At 44.8% G+C, this 20,277-nt stretch overlaps 1 protein-coding gene across 2 annotated transcripts in view; it reads left to right on the forward strand.

Annotated features, from left to right (window-relative positions):
- The window catches only part of SPIN1 (spindlin 1), a 75,301-nt gene that overhangs the window by 22,740 nt on the left and 32,284 nt on the right, over positions 1 to 20,277 (forward strand). For both annotated transcript variants that reach the window (XM_032427678.1, XM_032427677.1), the window contains exon 2: positions 13,144 to 13,353. In XM_032427678.1, the coding sequence (XP_032283569.1) occupies positions 13,302 to 13,353 (52 nt within the window). In that variant the 5' untranslated portion in view covers positions 13,144 to 13,301. The remainder of the gene's footprint in view (positions 1 to 13,143; positions 13,354 to 20,277) is intronic.

The following is a 20,277-nucleotide window of genomic DNA, read 5'->3' on the forward strand; positions in this document are numbered from 1 at the left end:
TCAGAATGATTAAAAAACAGGAAACAAGTGTTGGTGAGGTTGTGGAGAAAAGGGAATCCTCTTTCACTGTTGGTGGGAATGCAAGCTGGTGCAGCCACTCTGGAAAACAGTATGGAAGTTCCTCAAAAGTAGAACTACGTTACGATCCAGCAATTGCACTACTGGGTATTTACCCAAAGAATATAAAAGTACTAATTCAAAGGGATACATGCACCCTGATGTTTATAGCAGCATTATCAACAGTAGCTGATTTATGGAAGCAGCCCAAGTGTTCATCAGTAGATGAATAAAGAAGGTATGGTGTATATATACTTTGGAATATTACTCATCCATAAAAAGAATGAAATCTTGCCATTTGCAACGATGTGGATGGATATAGAGAGTATTATAATAAGTGAAATAAGTCAGAGAAAGACAAACACTGTATGACTTCACTAATATGTGGAAGTTAAACGAGCAAAGGGGAAAAAGGAGACAGAGACAGAAATCAAGAAACAAACTTAACCACAGAGAACACAGTGCTGGTCACCAGAGGGGAGGTGGGCAGGGGGATGGGGGAAATGGGATGGGGGAAGCAGGTAATGGGGATTAAGGAATGAAAATCATAAAGATAAGTAAACAGATAAATTTTGTTGACAGTTGAAACTTTATTAGTTCAGATGTTCTCAATTTCTAAAACTTAGTGACTACTATCTAGAAAAGAAATTCGAAAGGCAGTTGTTAGAGATTAATCACAGGTTCACTGTTAGAGGATAATAGATGTGTTTGTGTATTACACGGAATGAGTATAAATTCCTGGTACGTAGTTTACATGAACCATGTGCCTTTTGATGATGACAGTATTAGATTGTGTCTGTAGGGTCTCCTGACCTTGTTGTGCTGGAGTGGGAGTGATAGGACAGGTGGGGGCTGCAGATCCCTCATTATTGCTGAGAGGGAGAATCAAGATTTGAAAGAGGTGGGTCAGCAAACTCTAAACTGATAGCAGAGCTGTGAATACTGGGGAGCTGCCCCCAGAACTCAACAGCCTTGCAAGTTCAGTTGGCCCTTGAACAAGGACTGAACTGCACAGGTCTGCTCACGGGCAGGTGTTTTTCAGTAAATAATACAGGACAGTACTGTAAAAATACCTTTTCTTATGCCTTTCTTAATGACATTTTCTCTAGCTTACTTTATTGTAAGAATACAGCATATGAATACAGAATGGGTTAACCGACTGTTTTTGTGATCGGCAGGGCTTCCAGTTAACAATAGCGATTACTGGTTAAGATTTTGGGGAGTCAGAAGTTACACCTGGAGTTTTGACGATGCTGGCAGTCCCAGTCCCAGCGTTGTTCAAGGGTGAATTGTAGTTATAAGAAATAGAAGAAGTTCTTTTAAATACAGAGTGTTTCCTGGCTGTAGAACTGAAAACGTAAGGCAAGAGCGTGTGAGCCTATCAGAGAGTGCTTGCAGCCTGGTCTTGGGGGACTATCACTGTGTGTGTGCAGGACAGAAAGAGTGGTAGTTCTTGTATTGGTCTTTCCAGCTGGCTGCATAGACCCTTCTGTTGCTCAGGATCCCGTGGTATCAAAGCAGTGGCTTTCCAACCTGTGGGACCATCCACAGCAAAAAATACAATGTCTATTTTGGCCCAGTACATACTATACGAATATATATATAACCAGATAAGTAACTAAAGTAAAAGCCTAATAAACTGACATGTATTTCCTATTTTCAGTGTATGCCATGCATGCACTCTTGGCACTTTTTGAAATTCTTTTAGTTATCCATAGATAAATTCATAATAAATTCATTTAGAAGTTATAGGTAAATTGAATATACATATTATCCATTTATGTATATAGGTAGCTACAAATAATGTGTATATTTCCTATTTATTTTTTAAAAGATTTTATTTAGAGAGAGAGAGAGAGCATGTGAGAGTGGGGAGGGGCAGAGGGAGGAGGGGAGAGAGAGGGAGAAAGAATCTCAAGCAGACTCCGCAGTGAGCACGGAACCCGACCTGGGGCTTGACCCCAGCACCTCGAGATCACCACCTGAGCCAAAACCAAGAGTTGGATGGTCAACTGACTGAGGGACCCAGGCGCCTCTATATTTCCTATTTAAATAAATGTTTATCACAACTCACTAAGGGTCTCTAACCACAGTTTGAGAAACAGGAAGTTACAGTAAATTACCCCGCAGTAGGAGGAAGCTCTCGGGAGCCCCGCTGCCGCCCCGCCTCGCAGGGTGTGCCTGCTGCCTTGTCTGCACATGGAGTGTGCGGAGTTCATTTGTTCCATTACTTTAAGTGTGCTCATGTTTTCTCTGGTGCACTGTTCACTCTCAGGGCCTTTTCCAACTTCTAACAGTTCTTAACTTTGCTATCCAGGGAAAACCAGGAGGTGGGCGTTGTGAGCAGTCCGTCATATGTTAGCATCCTCTAGTAGATTAGCAAACTGATACATACGTTCCAAAATTTCTAGTGTATTCTGCGTCATATTAAATTCTTTTTCGGGGTGTTTGGGTGGCTCAGTCGTGATCCCAGGGTCCTGGGATTGAGCCCCACATGAGGCTCCCTGCTCTGTGGAGAGTCCGCTTCTCCCTCTCCCTCTGCCCCTCCCGTTGTTCGTGCTTGCTCTCTCTCTCGCTCTGTCAAATAAGTAAAATCTTAAAATTTTTTTTTCAGTTTGGCATAAAACATGTTTATTAACAGAGCCAAATATTTTTTGTCTCTATAAAAATTAAAAAGTCAGAATTAGATAAACAGGTTTAGCATTTAATGTTTATCTCATGTGGAAATGATTTAAATATTCAGTGAACATCCATTAGTTTAACAGTAGAAACTTTGTTCTTATTTATGTTTATTTAAATTGCCTGTTTCTAACAATTAGGCTTGGACTAGACATTAAATAATTAACTATCATCTTAACTGTTTTCTTGTTGATATATTCTGTAACCTAGAGAGACTATGAATTTACTTGATCAGTAAACCTGGGTAGGAGTTTCCTGTTTGCATTACGTTCAATATTGGTAACTCTGAAGACATTCCTGTTTTTGTTAAACCAAGAAACTTAAACTAGCTTTTATTTATCAGAGATTATCCCAGTTCAAATGAACTTGAAGAATGTTTGGGTTAGTACTATGTTTCTGAGAGTATACTTAATTTATATAAATGCCTAATTTTCTTTAAGCCAATTAAATAGAGCCTTTAAAATTAATTCTGGCAGTACTATTCAGAGGTAAAAATATATCACATCTACAACATATATGTAGGCATCATAAACCTACAGATAGACACAGAGATCTTACAGCTTTTGTTTCAAAAAATTTTAGTCATGTCTCAGAGAACTCAAAAGAATAGTTGGATCCAAATTGTGTTTTTGGCAGATGAACTAAGTTAAGGTTGCTTGCCCAGGTGGCCAAAGATTTTACTAAAGATTTTTTTTATTTGCATGCTGTAAGGATCCTTTTAGAACTGTTTTTGAAGTCATTTTTGTGTTTTAGAGTCTTCTGCATACCAGTCAAACAAAGCATTCCGTTGTTGTCTCCGAGAGGTTTGGGATCCTCTTTTCCCGTGCCCTTTAAGGTGGACTTGGCTAAAGAAAGGTTCCCCGCAGTGGCCATTGCAGTTCCAGGTTATCCAAAAGTTTACCTGTTTTTGGAGAAAGGCACAAGAGCCCGGTCCAAGGACCAGGTGGAACCTATTCGCCTTTGGATTCCCTAAAACAACTACAAGGGCCTTCGTTTCTAACAGCTGTTCCAAATCACTGGGAATCACGTGTTTCCCCCCTTGGAACAGGATGGGTGACTTACCGAAAAGTTTCAGCAAAGGGAAATAGAAACCAGAAAGCAAAGTAGGGACAGAAAGCAAGTGTGCACTAGAAGGTTGGAGAGCTCAGAACCCAGAGAGACTTACCTTAAAATTGCAGGGTCGGGGAGAAAGTGGGGAGTTCAGTGGGCTCTGAGGGCCCCAGCACCTGTTTGCCCTCTGGCTGTAGAGTCATGGGGAGTCTTGTTCGCACTCCACTCCTGACACCATGAAATGTCAGCGGCTCAAAATAGCCAAAGTAAGACCAGCGGGTCACGGAAGTAGCAGTTAGCAGAAGTTTATCACGCACACACTCAGACAGCGGTTTGCAGACTGGGAGGACTCGAACCAGAGCATGGAGTGAGGCTCGGGGGTGCCTGGTCATAAAGCAGCCCATATGGGGAGAAGTCGGTGACTGTATTCTTCCCAGGGACTGGTCATGATGCTAGAACGTTCTCAAGTTATATGGAACTGCTCAGTGGTTACCTCATACCAACCTTGGGACGCAGTTCAAGTTTTGCTTGTGATGTTCAGAGGCACAAGCAAGGGATGACCCAGGTCCAGTCAGTCTGCAAAATAAGTTAAATCAAGCTTTGCCTGCATGACTAAACTGTTTCTGTCTGCTCAGGGAAACTTCAAGGCTGTTTGCCGCCTGTCCTTGATTTTAACAAAAGTTTTCTACCAGTTTCTGTTAGGTCTTACCCTTTGGAGCATGATGCTGACAGCTGTTTTATTTTTCATTTAATAATTATATTTCCGTATCTTTCTTCCCCCAGCATACTTTCAGGTATGATTTTACAACTCCAAATACCTAGCAACTCTGTGGGTCTGCTTTTTTCATTATTTGTTGTTTCTGCCAGTTTCTGTCTCCTTGCGGGCCAGTTTGTATGTGTGCACATGTGTGCACGTGCAGTAGATTACATTTTAAAAATTGTTTGAAATAATCTGGAGTCTGGGATGGTATTCCTAGGGAAGATTTACCCTTGCTTCTGTCAGGCAGCTGGGTGAGTGGGCAGTCTGGGCTCCCCTCAGCTCCATGTTAGGAGTACAGCAGCCTGGGTTCACAGCCCTCTCCTTGCTGTGAAGGTCCCCAATAGTCCTGGGGTTCTGGTCCTCGGCTCCTCGCAGAGCTGTCAGCCTTTCAGCCGCCCCTTGCTCTCAGTGATCCGAGCTGTTTGGGACATGGGCTTTGCCTCCCTAGACGCTGCCCCCGTGAGTGCTACCATCACGTCCTTCGATGCCTTCTAAGTATGTGTTCAAGATCTTGTCATGGAAGTTTTCAGTCACGTACAGAACTTAGGAAAATGGTTAAGAGAACCCCCTGTCTCTTTGACACCCCTCCTCCTGTGTGTCCTGCACCTGACCTGAAAGTAGCCATTTCTCTAAGAAACCCTGGTTCCTGATAGTTCTTGTTGGGGTGTTCTTTTAGATTTCATTTTGATTTTCTAGCTTTCAGGGGGGTGTTCTCAGTGATGAGTCTCTCCCTCCCAGGAGTTGTCCATTCTTTATGTGGTGCTGCAGGTGGCCTTGGAAGATTCCAGAGTTGCTTGTTGCCGGTGGTTTAGGCAGGTGGTTTAGGCAGGTGGTTGTGCTGTGGTCCTCTTGGCAGTCTGCTGAAACCTGTTGTAATGTTTCTTGTAGTGTTTCTGAATACAGTAAATAAAGTGGAAGGGATCACAATAGAAATCAGTTATATTTAAATGGTTGTAAAACTATGAAAATAAATCTAACGGTACATTGGCTTCTTTAGTATGTTAAGTGCAACTTGATATTAATATATGCATCATTAAATCTTTATATTTTAAGATACTTAAATTATGGCTTTTGATGCTCGTCAAAAAGTAAATTGAGGTGGTCTTTGATTTTTCTTTCTTCACGTACTGGCCAGCAGGTCATCAGTGAGAAGGAACACCAGGGAGCCATGTAGACCTGTGTGTGCTTACAGCCCCGACTTCCTGGGTGAGGTCAGACGTCAGAGGCTGCAGCGCTGTCCTCCGCACAGCTGTCCTCATGGCAGACCCCAGCCCCAAGTTTGGGGGTTCCCACGGCCCTCTCAGATTTGATGATTTACTAGAACATCTTGCAGAATTCAGGAAAGCGCTGTGCAGGCTCCCGTCATCTTACTGAGCTTCATCTCATTGTGCTCTGCAGATACTGTTCTTTACAAATGGAGGGTTTGTGACAACTCTGTCAAGCACGTGGCGCCATTTTTCCAACAGTTTTTGCTTGCTTTGTGTCTCTGCATCATATTTCGGTGATTCTTGCAGTATTGCAAATTTTTGCATTATTTGTTATAGATCTGATCAGTGATTGACTTGCTGAAAGCTCAGATGATGATTAGTTTTTAGCAATAAAGTTCTCAAATTAAGGTATTGTTTTTTAGACTTAATGCTGTTTTACACTTAATGGACTAGTGTTAACGTAGCATTTTTCTGCACTGGGAAACAAAAAATTCTTTTAACTTCCAGTGGTCTGGAACCGAAGGTGTGTGTCTACTTGCAGAAAAGGATCCAAATCAGGACCAGCCGTAAGAGGAACAAACACATAGGGCGAGGTCTCTGAGGGTCTGAATGGGAAGCTTGTAGTGCTCTTCTTCGAGTCAGGAGCATTGCCTGCCTTGCATGTGGCTGTGTAGCTGTATGTGGAGTTGGAGCGTTGCCAAGGGAGCCCACTTCAGCTTGTGTCCAGAGTTTTATTGGGATTCCATTATGTAAACATGGTTGATGGATCGTTGGCCGTCAGGTTGAATTGACAATCAAACAGTTGGGCTGCCATCATGGGATTTAGAGCCTTAGTCCCCCAGTCCCATGATTGGTCTTTCTGGTGTGACCAACCCCATTCTGAGACATCTTGTTAGCACAAAACATCTAGGGGCCACCATGAATCACAGAGATTCCTCCAAGGATTTAGAGGGACTTTCCCTGGAATTTGGACCAGGGCTGGCCCAGCTCTTTGTCTTACAGCATCACCAGTTCTGTTTTCACAGTTGGAGGACTGCCGACCCAGCAGCTGGTCTGCTCTGGTTGGGTCTGGTCTGTGGCATGCCACGTGACATCATTTAAAAGTGTTGACGAGCTTAAAAGTGACTGAGATCTACAACACATGCGGTGGGATGGAAAGACTGCTTCCTCCTGAGGAAGGTTCTAATAGTGTTGTGGTTTGTTGCATACATTCATGGTGGAGGGAGGTGCTGTCTTTGAGATGTGAAGGTTAGGAAAATGAAGACACGTTTCCCTTGTCCAGATTCATGGCACCTGTGCATTTTGTCTGTGCTTGAGATCTCCTATATTAGAACATGGTACTGAGATGTGTAGGGTTTTTGCTTATATTGGTATATGAGAATTTGGGATTGTGGAGGCCTTCAGATGTCCACTTGGTATTATAGCCAAACCCTGGGTAATCAACAACACTTTATTCATATTGAGCCCTTCATTTTAATTTTGAGGTTTGAACCAAAGGGGACAGCCTGCAGTAGGGGCCTCTGTAATGTTGTCTTTAGGTGCCATCCATTGGACTTTCTTTTCTTTTCTTTTTTTTTTAAAGATTTATTTATTTATTAATCTATTTATTTAGGGAGAGAGAGCTTGGGCGAGCAGGGGGAAGGGGCAGAGGGAGAGAGAATCCTCAAGCAGACTGTGCTGAGTGGAGCCCAATGTGAGGCTCCATCTCATGACCTGAGCTGAAATCAAGAGCCAGCTGCCCAGCTGACTGAGCCACCCAGGTACCCCTCCATTGGACTTTCTAGTAAATTCTAGGAAGTAAATTTCCAGTAAACCTAGGAAGGTTCTCAGTTATACTCCAGTGGGTTTCTTTCTAGATTTACAAAGTAAAACCATTGATTCTTTTTCTCTCTTTTTATTGTGAAAAATTCCAAGCATATAGAAGAGTTGAAATAGGCAGTTGAACATTTGTATGTTCCCCATCTAGATTTAGGAATTACAAATATTTTGCTTTTTAATTTAAAAAAATTTTTTATTTTTTAATTAATTTTTTAAACGATTTTATTTATTTGTTTGACAGAGAGAGTGCGCACAAGCAGGGGAAGCGGCAGGCAGAGGGAGAAGCAGGCTCCCTGCTGAGAAAGGAGCCGGACATGGGACTTGATCCCAGAACCCTGAGATCATGACCTGAGCCGAAGGCAGATGCTTAACCAGCTGAGCCACCAAGGCGCCCCCTTTGCTGTCTTTTTTAATCGATTTTAAAAAATCACATCTTAGAAAATAAATTACAGATCTTTGAGCATCTACAAAAACCTGTGTCATCACCAGGTCCAAACTTGGCCTTTTCTCCTCCCTCTGCTATTTTTTTCCCCAGACTTTTTTTTTTAAAGATTTTATTTATTTATTTATTTGACAGAGAGAGAGAGAGCGCACGTGCGTGTATACGCGCACAAGCGGGGAGCAACAGAGGGAGAGGGAGAAGCAGACTCTCCGCCGAGCAGGGAGCCTGATGCGGGGCTCGATCCCAGGACCCTGGGACCATGACCTGAGCCGAAGGCAGACCTTTAACCGACTGAGCCACCCAGGCGCCCTCCCTAGACTTTTTTTTTTTTTTAAAGACTTTATTTATTTATTTCACAGAGAGAGATAGCAAGAGCAGGAGCACAAGCAGGGGGAGTGTGAGAGGGAGAAGCAGGCTTCCCGCTGAGCAGAGAGCCCGATGTGGGGCTCGATCCCAGGACCCTGGGATCATGACCTGAGCCGAAGGCAGATGCTTAACGACCGAGCCACCCAGGCGCCCCCAGACTTTGTTTTTTTTTAATGAGATTTTATTTATTCATTTTAGAGAGAGAGAGTGTGCATGTGCACATGCACAGGGGGTAGGGGCAGTGGAGAGAGAGAGAGAATCCCAAGCAGGCTCCACACCCAGAGCGGAGCCCGACGGAGACTTGAGTCACAACCCTGAGATCATGACCTGAGGTGAAACCGAGTTGGACGCTCAACCCACTGAGCCACTCAGGCGCCCCTTCCTGAGACTTTTTAAATGAAATTTTCTACACACAGAAAAGTTGAAACTGTAGCTGAGTTATATTGTATACCCTCCATTGAGATCCATTCACTAATATTTTACTGCACTAACGTTTTTTTGTTGAGCCATTTGAAAGTTTGCAGTAAATTGCAGACGGCATGACACTTCTTATAATAGGGATATTTTTCCTTATAACTATAATATTGTAATTAAGAATGTTATTTAGTATTTAGTCCTGTTCAGATTTTAGCTGTATATCATTTTTCACGTAAGTGTTTGTGGTCATACAGGTTCCTCCCACCCATGTTGAACCGTCCGTGACAACAGCTTTCAGACAGCTTATTAGCAACCCAGACTTCAGCGCACACTGGACGTATTTTGGCCGTTAGCACTCCCTTGTACTTTTCTGGTAGTGGTCCAGGTGTGGAGACCTCTTTGGGACTTAACATCTTTGCTTAAACAGTTTTGGAGATTTATTTCCTTTTTATAAATAGCACTGTTTGATGATAACAGCTGGCCGCAAATACTTTGGTATGTAATTTGTTTATATCTGAAATGTGGAAGCGCTCACTTCTTACGCTTTCTGGAAATAGCGTGTAGTGGCATTGAATTTTGTGGCGCTCTCTTCCTTTATGGGAACAATGTACGTGTTTACTGTTAACATAGGAAGTTATCTCGGCGGTGCTCCTTGCGGTCTGCCCGTGCTGCAGCGTGGTCCCTGCGTGTACCTCCTGGTGGCCGTGAGGTGTCTGAGCAGATGCGCGGGCAGCGGCGTGTGACGCACAGAGTGCGCCTTGGGACATTGTTTTTCTGTGAAACCGTTTGAGTCTCGTCCCCTTTAAGATTATTATGGAAGGAGAATTTCGAGTTTGAACACTAAACTAATGACACATTTTAAAGATTGTTTAGCAAAATTGCAAGCCTGGCCGTGTTTAGTAAAGGTGGATTTAGCAGAGGAAAATCCAGGATCTTTTCTTCTCCAACTTTTTATTGTGAAAAGCTTCAAATTGAAATATGAGTTCAAAGAGCATTAGTATGCCCCTCATTTAGATTCAAGAATTAGTAGTTTGCAGTTTTCATTTTATTGTGTGTATGTGTATTTCATTTTCTTTCCTGAACCATTTGAAATTCACTTGCAGACCTCATGGCCGTCTGCTTCTAGAAATCTCTGTATGTGTTTCCTGAGAGTGACCATATTTGGGTGTGCCACCCCAGCGTCACAAGTGTGTGTGAGGGGCCAGTGGTAATGCCACAGTGTCCTTGAATTTCTCCGCTGGTCTGCAGTGTCTCGAACCGCTTTCCCCTCCAGACCCCGCACTCAGGGCTCCGTTAGTCTCAGGCTGGAGCCGGACGTGGACCTTGGGGGAGTGGCGCCCCTTGTGTGTGGCTCTCGGGTCACCTGTGCTCACTGTAAACTGGGAATGAAGTGCAGAGGCTTGGGGAAGCCTTTCTGACAATGCTGTGTGAGTGACGGCGTCCCCGGGGGCCACGAGGAGCGCCTGGCTCGCGTGAGGGGCGCTGGCTTGTGTGGCCCCGCAGCCGAAAGCCGCGTGGCGCCGTGGCGCTGTGGTGCCCTTGCCCTTGTGACGGCCGCGGCCTTCGGGCCTCTGCAAACCTAGGCCTGCCTTTCCATGGCCCATGACAGCGTTTTCTGTAATACTTGAACAAACTTTAGTAATTCCCACTCTCCTAGAAATAATGCGATTTTACGTCAGCATTTACAGTTTTTTAAGAAAAATTTATTTTCACTTTGTCTTGTTGACTAAATTAACCCCTTAATAGAGTAACTTAAGGTAAAAGTATGTTTAAAAGTGTTTTTTGAACAAGTTAAGTTTTTCTCTCTCCAGTCAAAAGAGTGAGATTTGTTCTGGGGAAGTTTCTCGAAGCATCATATGGCAGCTGTAGGAACAGAGCAAAGCCAGGGGTGCGTTGGTCAGCACTGGGTTGTGTTTGCCCCTTGCTCGGGCTCCCCCTTTGTCTCTGGACTCACAGGCATCGGTAAGATTAGGCAGTTGGAATATTAACTGCATCTCATAAATGGGGAAGGACTTTGAGCTCACATTTTGCATTCTTAGATTATTCAGCCTCTCTCACTGCAGCTCTTCCTTCAAGCTGTGCTTTGCACTGTTGAAAAGTAGAACAGGCCGGACAGGTTCATCCCGGCCACCCGCGGTGACGGGTGTGCAGTAGGAAGCATCACCGGGAGAAGGCCGCACGCTTCAGCACCTCCGGAAGCTGGGTTTCTCCTGTTACAGAACCAGTTTAGTTCACTAGGCTAGGGTACGTTGGTACTTGTGCAGATTAGACTATTCCTCAGTCTTGGAGGCGGCTTTGTGTTGAGCACCAGGAGTCAGGGGATGTTGTCCAGTTGGGAGATGGTGCATCGTTTGTCGAGCGCTGCCGAGAATGCTCTGGTGGGAAGGCAGGGGAGCGTGGAGGGCGCCGTCAGGGTCAGGTGGTGCGAGGGTGAGCTGTCCTCTCTTGTGCGGGGCTGTCCCCCTGGCAGATGGGGCGCGGACCGCTGTTGCATGCTCACTTGAGGCGGGAGGTGAAAAACTGGCTGGCCATGCCTAATGGCATAAGCTGTGGGCGCTGTAGGCAAGGAGTTGGGTCAGGGTTTTGCCACCAAGGTGACAGGACAAGAAGGGTAAGAAAATGGAGGAAAACGGGAGTACTGTCGTGGTTGATGTCCGAAGAGTCAGAGCAGTTAGGAGGGCAGTTAGTCCCCGAGGAAGACCACGGACAGTGCCACAGGGGTGAGGCCACAGAGAGAGGTGATGGTTGCAGCAGGGAAGTGTGGGGTGGGAGTGGCCGGGTAAGGGAAGGGGGACGATCGGAGGCGGTCTGAGTTGAGGTGCTTGGAACGAGGATTCTGGACGTGTGGTAGTCCTTGGTGATGAGAAGGTGCAGGCTGTGACCCTGGAGTTCAGTGGCGGGGGTGGGGAGCAGGTGGCTTGAAAGGAGGGTGTCAGAGACCTGAGGGGCAAGTTGCAGGGGCATTGGTGCCAAGAACGTGGTGAGAATGGCGGTGCAGAGGAGGAGAGCGGGCACAGGGTCCTCAGGCGGCCGGAGACCAAGACGTCAGGCCACGCTGTGGCTGTGTGGACGGCAGGGTGGGGAGCTGTGTGTGTGGGGGGGGCCCAGCGGCATTCTGCCTTCCGGAAGGCAGGGCCTCCCAGGGCAGGGGGGTCGTGTGGATGAGTTCCTGAGGGAGGTGGCGTGGCTGGTGCTGAACAGGGTCGGGGAGCGAGGCTCCAGTGGCTGTGGGTGGACTCGGGAGATGGGTGGCAGCCACGTGTCAGGCAGCCTCGGTGTGGGCTCCTCAGGCCTTGGACGGCGAGGCCACAGAGTACGGGAACCTCGCAGGGGAAGGCCGCATCCAGAAGGGGTGCTGCTCCTGGCTGAGGCTTGCACTGTCCCCCTCCTTCCCGAGCCCCAAAGGGGGCACCCTGGATACTTACTGAATGCATGAGTTCTTAAGATCTGGTCATTTTTAAGTCTATCTTCCTTGAATAATAAAAAGGTTTATATAGTTAAGGATTTTTATTGGTTAAATGGATTCTTCTCTCCCCAACTAATTATGCTTTTTAATCATTCTATTTTGTTACATTTTTGTCTCGAAAATTAATCAACACTGCCTTTAGTTCTTACACCTGTGAACACAGGCGGTGGTTGCATGAAGACTGAATACGCCCAGCCTAGAGCAGTCCTGGGTTCAATGGGATTTGCCCCAGACATTTTCGTGTTTTATGAGACTGTGTATTACATATGTATTACTATGTGGACTGGAACTGGAATCAAACTTGGCTGAAAGGATAAACTGCTTCCCTAAGATGACCTTACTTTTGCATGGGTGTGGGACTTACTGATCTTTTCCTCTGGGAGCGGACAGGGCACCTCAGTCTTGTTGGCTGTGCTCCTTTCTCTTGCCTCCGCTGCTGGCCTGCTGACCTGGCGCCCAGCCGTGGTTCTGACCTGAACTTGGTTCCCGTGCTGCCCCCACTGCAGCCGTGCTGGTACCCTTCCTCCCCGGGACCACCGCCCCCGTGGGCTGGGTCTTCGTGTCCCATCGAGGAGATATGGGCCATGGCCAGGGTCCATCTTCACGAACACCCCGGCGTCCGCCCTTTACTGATGTTGGCGGCAGAATGGGTCCCGGGGTGCGTGGAGGAGGCAGACGTGGTGTGGTGTTCCCCGCGGCCTCCGGGGAGTGGTGCTGCCCTTGGCGCCCAGGTCTGCGGAAATAAGGCTAATTGCTTCTGGGCAAAGCACTCTGTAGCGGATGTCGTGTTTAAAATTTTATGTTAGTTGGTGGCTCACTCGGGTAGTTTTGCTCTTATGATGACGCTCTAGTAACGAACTATCACTTCACTGTTTTACAGAGTCCTTATGATTTCACATGTTTTTGCTGAACTTGTAAAAGAGGCACTTGGATGATGGATTAACAAGAACATTGAGATTCTGTGAAAAGTTTCAAATCGGAGAGTATTCAATTTTCACCCTAGTCAGGCAGCTGTGCTGCTCACTTAAATACAGATGAATGAAGACCCCATTCGGGAAGACACCTGGCCAGCGGTCCAGAGCGGATGCAGGTAGGCGGTGCGGTCCCTGTGTTTTTTAGTAAGTGTGAAATGTTGCTAAAACCCAGGAATACTTTCGCATAGTTCCTAGTGGTTTGCTGTTCTTAAAGCTGTGTGCTTTCCACTACTCTGTACACATACATGGGAAAAAAGAGCTTCCTTTTTTAAAAGGCAGGGACAATGTTCATATTTTTTCTGTAGTCTTTCACCTTCTAGCAAGTTACAGATGTCCATTAAATTTAGCAAGTGAACTGTAAACACCTACCTAATGGGATTATAAGAAATGAAGGATTTATCATTTCTTTTTGAAAGAAGTGAAAGTGATTTGACTAGAGCAGTATGAGACTTAGGGTATTTATAGTGATTTTAAGGAAAAAAGCTTTTTGTATGTTTGTTTGAAAGAACTTTATTGGAATGAAATGGATAGAAATGAAATAAATATTTAATAGAAATTGATTCTTACTTTTGTGGCACACAGCTAATACAACTAGAATAGAAGGTTAGACTTTGCATGATTTTTACCCACCTGAGAAACAGAGGTAAAGTCTAACAGGCTACACTGTGAAATAGGTAAGTGGTATTTTCTTTAGGACTTAAGTTCCTCTCCATTCAGAAATACATTAAAATGTTGAAAAAAGTCTGTCATAGCATTTTAAGATTCTTTGATAAATGAATCTGAGAATTATGCTGGTAAAACTAATAATTCTACAGAAATGGTTGCTGTTTGATTTAGTACTATTTCTTAAATTTATTAAGGTAGTATTTGGAATTCTTTGTAGAAGAGCCACAGGGATTCAGATTTTTAAGTACCCATTATGTCTTTTATTTTAGCTCCTTTTTTGTAAAGATAATATTGATTTCACTGTTTAGGGTTTGTCAGAAGGTTACTTTGGGCCAGAGATGACAGACTGAGGCATAAGCCGTCTGCAAGTGTGTCATCAAATCCTGGCCCTCTCAGCCACAGACACACAGGCACACCACACATCTTCCCGAGCCTTGGTTTTTATCACCTAAACAGGGGTGTGCTGAGCTTATGAGGAGGAATAACTTTTATAAATAAAATAAATTAAATAAATAAATAAGTCAGCTAGGTGCCTGGCACATTATAGCTGTTCTACAAAAAAGCATTGTTATCGTTGATCATACTATTTACAGTAAAATATTTTTAATTTTATTTTGTTAATTGCGAAAATTGCTGTCAAGTTTTTTTTTTTTTTTTTTAAGACATTTATTTGAGAGAGAGAGAGAGAACGAGTGGTGGGGAGGGGCAGAGGGGGCGCGCGCAAGAGAAGCAGACTCCCAGCTGACCAGGGAGCCTGATGCAGGGCTCCATCCCAGGACCCCGGGATCATGACCTGAGCCGAAGGCAGACGCTTAACCGACTGTCGTTTTTTTGTTGATCAGTGAAACCTCCCACGTTTTTCATTGGGAATAGTAATTCATTTTCCAGATTCCTTTTTATGCACACCATTCCAAATTTAGCACTCCTGTTTTCTTCATTGATTTTGAGTCCTTGTCATCAGGAGAGTGAGTGAGCAGATTACACTGATGTGTCATGTGGTGTAAGTGCCCGAAGGATCTAAACCGAGAGATGCTGTTGCTCTTAAGGGTGAGATTGTTAATCCCAGTCCGTACTCTGATTTTATATTTTCTTCGTCCTCCACATTTCTGTAGAGCTAAAGACAAAGCGGGTACTCTGTAAGTTCTCGTCGGCCCGTTGTTTGATACTTTAACACGAGACTGGGGGGTCACTTGTTTCCCACTGTTGTTTGATCATATTTTGGAAAGATTGCTGATCCCTTGATCAGTATGGTTTATAAAATTGTCTTAAATCAATCTTCCTATTAACAGACCAAGGCTCTTGTCAGTTACGCATGTAATTTACAAATAAAATTCACCCAAAAGGGGGGTTTCTTTTTCTCCTGCAAGGAGAAACCTGGGTGGGCATTCCAGCATTGGTGCAGTGGCTCAGCTGTGCCTGGAGAGAAAACTGAGGGACCCTTCTCCTCCTTCCTGGGCATCTGGGGAGCTGGACTACCATGACAGCCCCCCAGCGCGAGTGTCTCCAGAGAAACAGGCACAGCTGCGAGGTCCTCCCGGCGGAGCCTGGAGCCTTGGGGCTCACACGGGCCAACGTGTGCTGCGTTGCCAGCCCAGGGTCAAGGGAGGGAGTGTGTACTATGCTCGATGGGAGGAGGGTGAGGAATTTGAGGCCCTGCCTTAAAAGTGCCGCAGTGGTAAATAGATCACTAGGCAGTCCCTAGTACTGCGTTCTGTGTGACATAGAGCGTGGGTGATCAGTAAAAACTTGAAAATTGAATGCTTGCATGCTTTTATATATCTAGTTCCACATATTAGGCATTTCTATTTAAAATAAGTTAGGTTTATCTATATAACTATGTTGGAATTAAATTGGTTACTAAAATAGTAATTTATATGCACCTAATGATGGACAGCAAGTCCTATTATATGGCACAACATTTTCCATGTGTTTTTTCCCCTAGAGTTAGCCTCCATTTTTACTGGTTTATCCAAGGTTGCAGTCTTTCTCTTTTTATGACACACTTGAGTCATACAGATAGGTATGGGGAGTCGTAGTAATACATGTGCATCTGCCTAACACTGATTTAGCAGCTAGTTTTGCTGTATTCAAATATTTTTAAAACCTTGATTTTATTTTTATCAAATTAATAAAAATTCATTGTTGAAAATGTCAAGTAGTGCCAGAGACTCATAACACAAAGCAGGCACTCTGTCCCTTCTGTTGTTTACCTTCACCATTTGTAAATAATATGAGTAGACAGATTTCTCTTGAATCTGACAGTGCTGAACCAAGGAAGGCAGGGCGATGACTTTCTCTTTTTTTTTTTTTTTTTGTTTATTTGTTTTTCCTGGAGTTAAGAGATTTCTCAATTTTTTTTCTATTTGCTTAAATTTCTTTGCAGCTTGAAGTCTCTTGAACAGTCCTCACAGCTTTATAAACCTGTTAGTGTAATATGCCAGGTGGCAGACACCATAAATGCCCCATCTGTCCGCGGCTCCTTGGGGACTCTTCTCGTGCTTTCGGCCCTGTTCTCTGAGCTGCGTCCTACAGCCCCACGGCCATGCTGTCATCCTTGGAATTCCTGTTTCCTCTCTGTAGCTGGATTCTCCTTGTTTCTGCTTGCCATGCCCTCCCTATTTCGGTGTGCACTCTTGCCTAGGAAAAGCTTGTACAGCGTCAAGAAGCTTCCAGAGCAGACGGTGAATGAGTTGATGGTTAAAGTGACAAGTGGAGGGGCGCCTGGGTGACTCAGTCGGTTAAGCGTCTGCCTTTAGGTCAGGTCGTGATCCTGGGGTCCTGGGATTGAGCCCCTCGTCAGGCTCCCTGCTCAGTGGAGGGCCTGCTTCTCCCTCTCCTCTGCCCCATCCCTCCCCCACTCCCCGCCCCTGCCATTCATGCTCTCTCTCAAATAAATAAATAAATAAAAATCTTTAAAGTGGTAAGTGGAATGTGTGGTCGGTAATATTCTCTACTTTTCTGCCCGTTTGAAGTTGTCTCTAATACAGTTTTCCAAAAGTGCACCTAGATGAGGTTCTTTTTGAAACCTTGCATCAATATTGTCTTCATTCTTTTCTCCTGCTCAGTCTTCAGTGGGGCAAAAGGTTCTAGGTTGGAAATAACTTTTCATTCAGAATTCTCCAGGCATTGCTCCATTCCTTGTCTTTGAGACCCCAGTGTTGCTGTTTGAGGGAGTTGGATGCTGTTTCTGCATCTGGATGTGTGTCCAGTGGTTTCTCCCTCCCCCCTGAAAACTTCTGGGCTGGACTTTTCATATGCTGGGAAACATGACAGTGAGTGGCTGAATGGGTCTTTTTCACTCGGTCCTTGGGCTTTTCAGTGGCAGGTCCGTTCTTCCTTCTTTGGTGCTCATTTCCTCTTCTCCCTGGAGTGCACGCTGCTGGGACGTCTGCTTCTTAGGCTGGTCTTTGTTTTTTTTTCCTAAACTTCTCCCAATTACTCATTTCCATTTTCTCATTCTTAGGAGGTTTACTGACTTTATTTTCCAACCTTTTAAGAAGATTTCTTAAGTGAGCATTTTGTTTCTTCTGTGAGCTCACTTTTTTTCATATTATTTCATAGGTGCAAGTAGCTTATACTTCTGAGGCTATAAATTGTATTTTTAAAAAGACTTGTTTGAATTAGCTTGGCCTGTTAGGAGTGTCTTTGTGTCTATTTGCTTTTTAGTCAGTTTGGGAGGTTTTCTTTACATTTCCTGAGATCTGAGGTGGACCCTCCAGCTAGGCACAGAGGAGAGGTTTTCTTTACATTTCCTGAGATCCGAGGTGGACCCTCCAGAGAGGCACAGAGGAGAGTTTTCTTTACATTTCCTGAGATCTGAGGTGGATCCTCCAGAGGGGCACAGAGGAGAGTTTTCTTTACATTTCCTGAGATCTGAGGTGGATCCTCCAGAGAGGCACAGAGGAGAGTTTTCTTTACATTTCCTGAGATCCGAGGTGGACCCTCCAGCTAGGCACAGAGGAGAGGTTTTCTTTACATTTCCTGAGATCCGAGGTGGATCCTCCAGAGAGGCACAGAGGAGAGTTTTCTTTACATTTCCTGAGATCCGAGGTGGACCCTCCAGCTAGGCACAGAGGAGAGTTTTCTTTACATTTCCTGAGATCCGAGGTGGACCCTCCAGAGGGGCACAGAGGAGAGGTTTTCTTTACATTTCCTGAGATCCGAGGTGGACCCTCCAGAGGGGCACAGAGGAGAGGTTTTCACATTTCCTGAGATCCGAGGTGGACCCTCCAGAGGGGCACAGAGGAGAGGTTTTCACATTTCCTGAGATCCGAGGTGGATCTTCCAGGGGCACCGAGGAGAGGTTTTCTTCACATTTCCTCAGATCTGAGGTGGATCCCCCAGCGATGCACAGAGGAGTTGGTTGGAAGCTGCATGTGTAAGTGGCGCCTGGTGGACTTTAGTTACATGATTGAGGCCTCCAAGGGTCAGTATTTTTGGGTGTTTTCTCTAAAGATGGGTTTTCAGATTTCCTACCTTTAGGAGGAGAATATTAACCCTCAGAATTCCTGATTTCTCCCTTACAGTCCCGTAGCTTTATGTCTGTTGAAGCCTCCCCACCAGAGGCCACTTCTGGTCACACAAAACTGGGCTTGTCAGATTTGCTCAGCGGCAGGGACAGAGTGCTCTTGATGGCCTCCCAGGGAGATTTCACAAGAGGCAGAGCTGTTCACAGGGAAGAATGAGTGAGTTGGTAGGGTTGGAGGCACTGAGTGTGGTGTGGACGAGATTGGTGAGGATTCTGAATCTAAAGGAGGCGCTGGAACAGACAGGGTCTTTATCTTTGGAAAATCTGAGCCCACTGAAATTAACAGCTGGTAAAAGGCATGTCTGGGAGCTGTTGTAGGTTTGGTTCTAGACCAGCACAATAATGCAAATATTGCAGTGAAATGAGTCAGATGAATTTCTTGGTTTCCCTGTGTGTATAAGAGTTATGTTTAAACTCTGTTGCAGTCTACCTACTGTGTGCAGTAGTTTATGTCTATTTTTTTAAAGATTTATTTATCCATTTTAGAGAGAGAGAGAGTGCATGAGTGGGGGGAGGGAGACAGACAGAGAGAGAGGGAGAATCTCAAGCATACTCCCCACTGAGCATGGAGCCCGACACGGGGCTTGATCCCACCACCGTGAGATCATGACCTGAGCTGAAACCAAGACTCAGATGCTCAACTGACTCAGCGATCCAGGCACCCCCTCCCTTTTTTTTTTTTTTTTTAAAGTAAGCTCCATGCCCAACGTGGGGCTTGAACTCACAGCCCTGAGATTGAATTAAATGATCTACCGACTGAGCCAGCCAGTCACCCCAGTAGCATTATGTCTAAAAAACAATGTATATACCTTAATTAAAAAAGTTTATTCCTAAAACATGTTCACCATCATCTGAGCTTTCAGTGAGTCGCAAGCACTGGTCACAGAACATTGTAATAAATATTGTAATAATGAAAACGTTTGGAATATTGTGAGAATTACCAAAATGTGACACAGAGACACGAAATGAGCAAATGCTGTTGGAAAAATGATGCTGATAGACTTGCTTGGTGCTTCAGTTAGTAAAAAGCGTGGTATCTGCAGAGCACAGTAAAGTGAGGTACAGTAGAAGGAAGCATGGGTGTTTTGGAACATACGTCTCTGAATGAGCTTCTGTTAAAACAGTTTGAGGGAATGTAGTTTTTCTTAGCCATTTCGGTTTAGTACAGTTTAAATAACTTTTGTGAGTCATAGAACAGTTTATTTTATAAATTATGGCTCTATTTCTTTTCACATTTCAATCAACAAATAGATGTAGTACCTAGTAAAGGATCTTGTTCTGTTTTCTACTGGAAAATCTTTGATCCTCAGATGAGTGATGCCACCCACTTTCAATGACAAACTGACATCAGGGCGCAGTGAATATATACACACCTACCTATTCCTCTGCTACTTTTCCACTGAACAGTGTTTGTTGGTGACCTCTCCTCAGCAGTATGTGGAGCGCCTCCTTCCCACTCTTTACAGCTGAATGGTATTGATACTCATTTGTTCAGAGGTCAGTTACTTGGACATTAAGGTTGTTTCTACTCTTCTCTATCAGACATGATGACTGCAGTGAATAGGCTTGTCCTTTTGTCCTGCCAGTGTGTTGCCATTGGGATGGATTTCTAGAAGGAGAACTGAATCACATCTTAAATGCATATTTAATTCTGTGAGGTATTCGTGGGCTTTGTACCAGCTTGCCCTCTTACCAGCAGGCAGTGTGTTAGTGTGTCTCTCCCCCAGTCTTGCTGCTGCAGTATGTCATCAGATGGGCAAGGAAGGAGTCTCAGTGTAGTTTCATGTGTGAGGTGAATATCGCGTCCTGTAAGACCTCTTTGGCCTTCCTTTTTCTGTTCTTTTCT

Source organism: Phoca vitulina, unplaced genomic scaffold (assembly GCF_004348235.1).
Source record: "Phoca vitulina isolate PV1807 unplaced genomic scaffold, GSC_HSeal_1.0 scaffold37, whole genome shotgun sequence".
Lineage (NCBI taxonomy): Eukaryota > Metazoa > Chordata > Mammalia > Carnivora > Phocidae > Phoca > Phoca vitulina.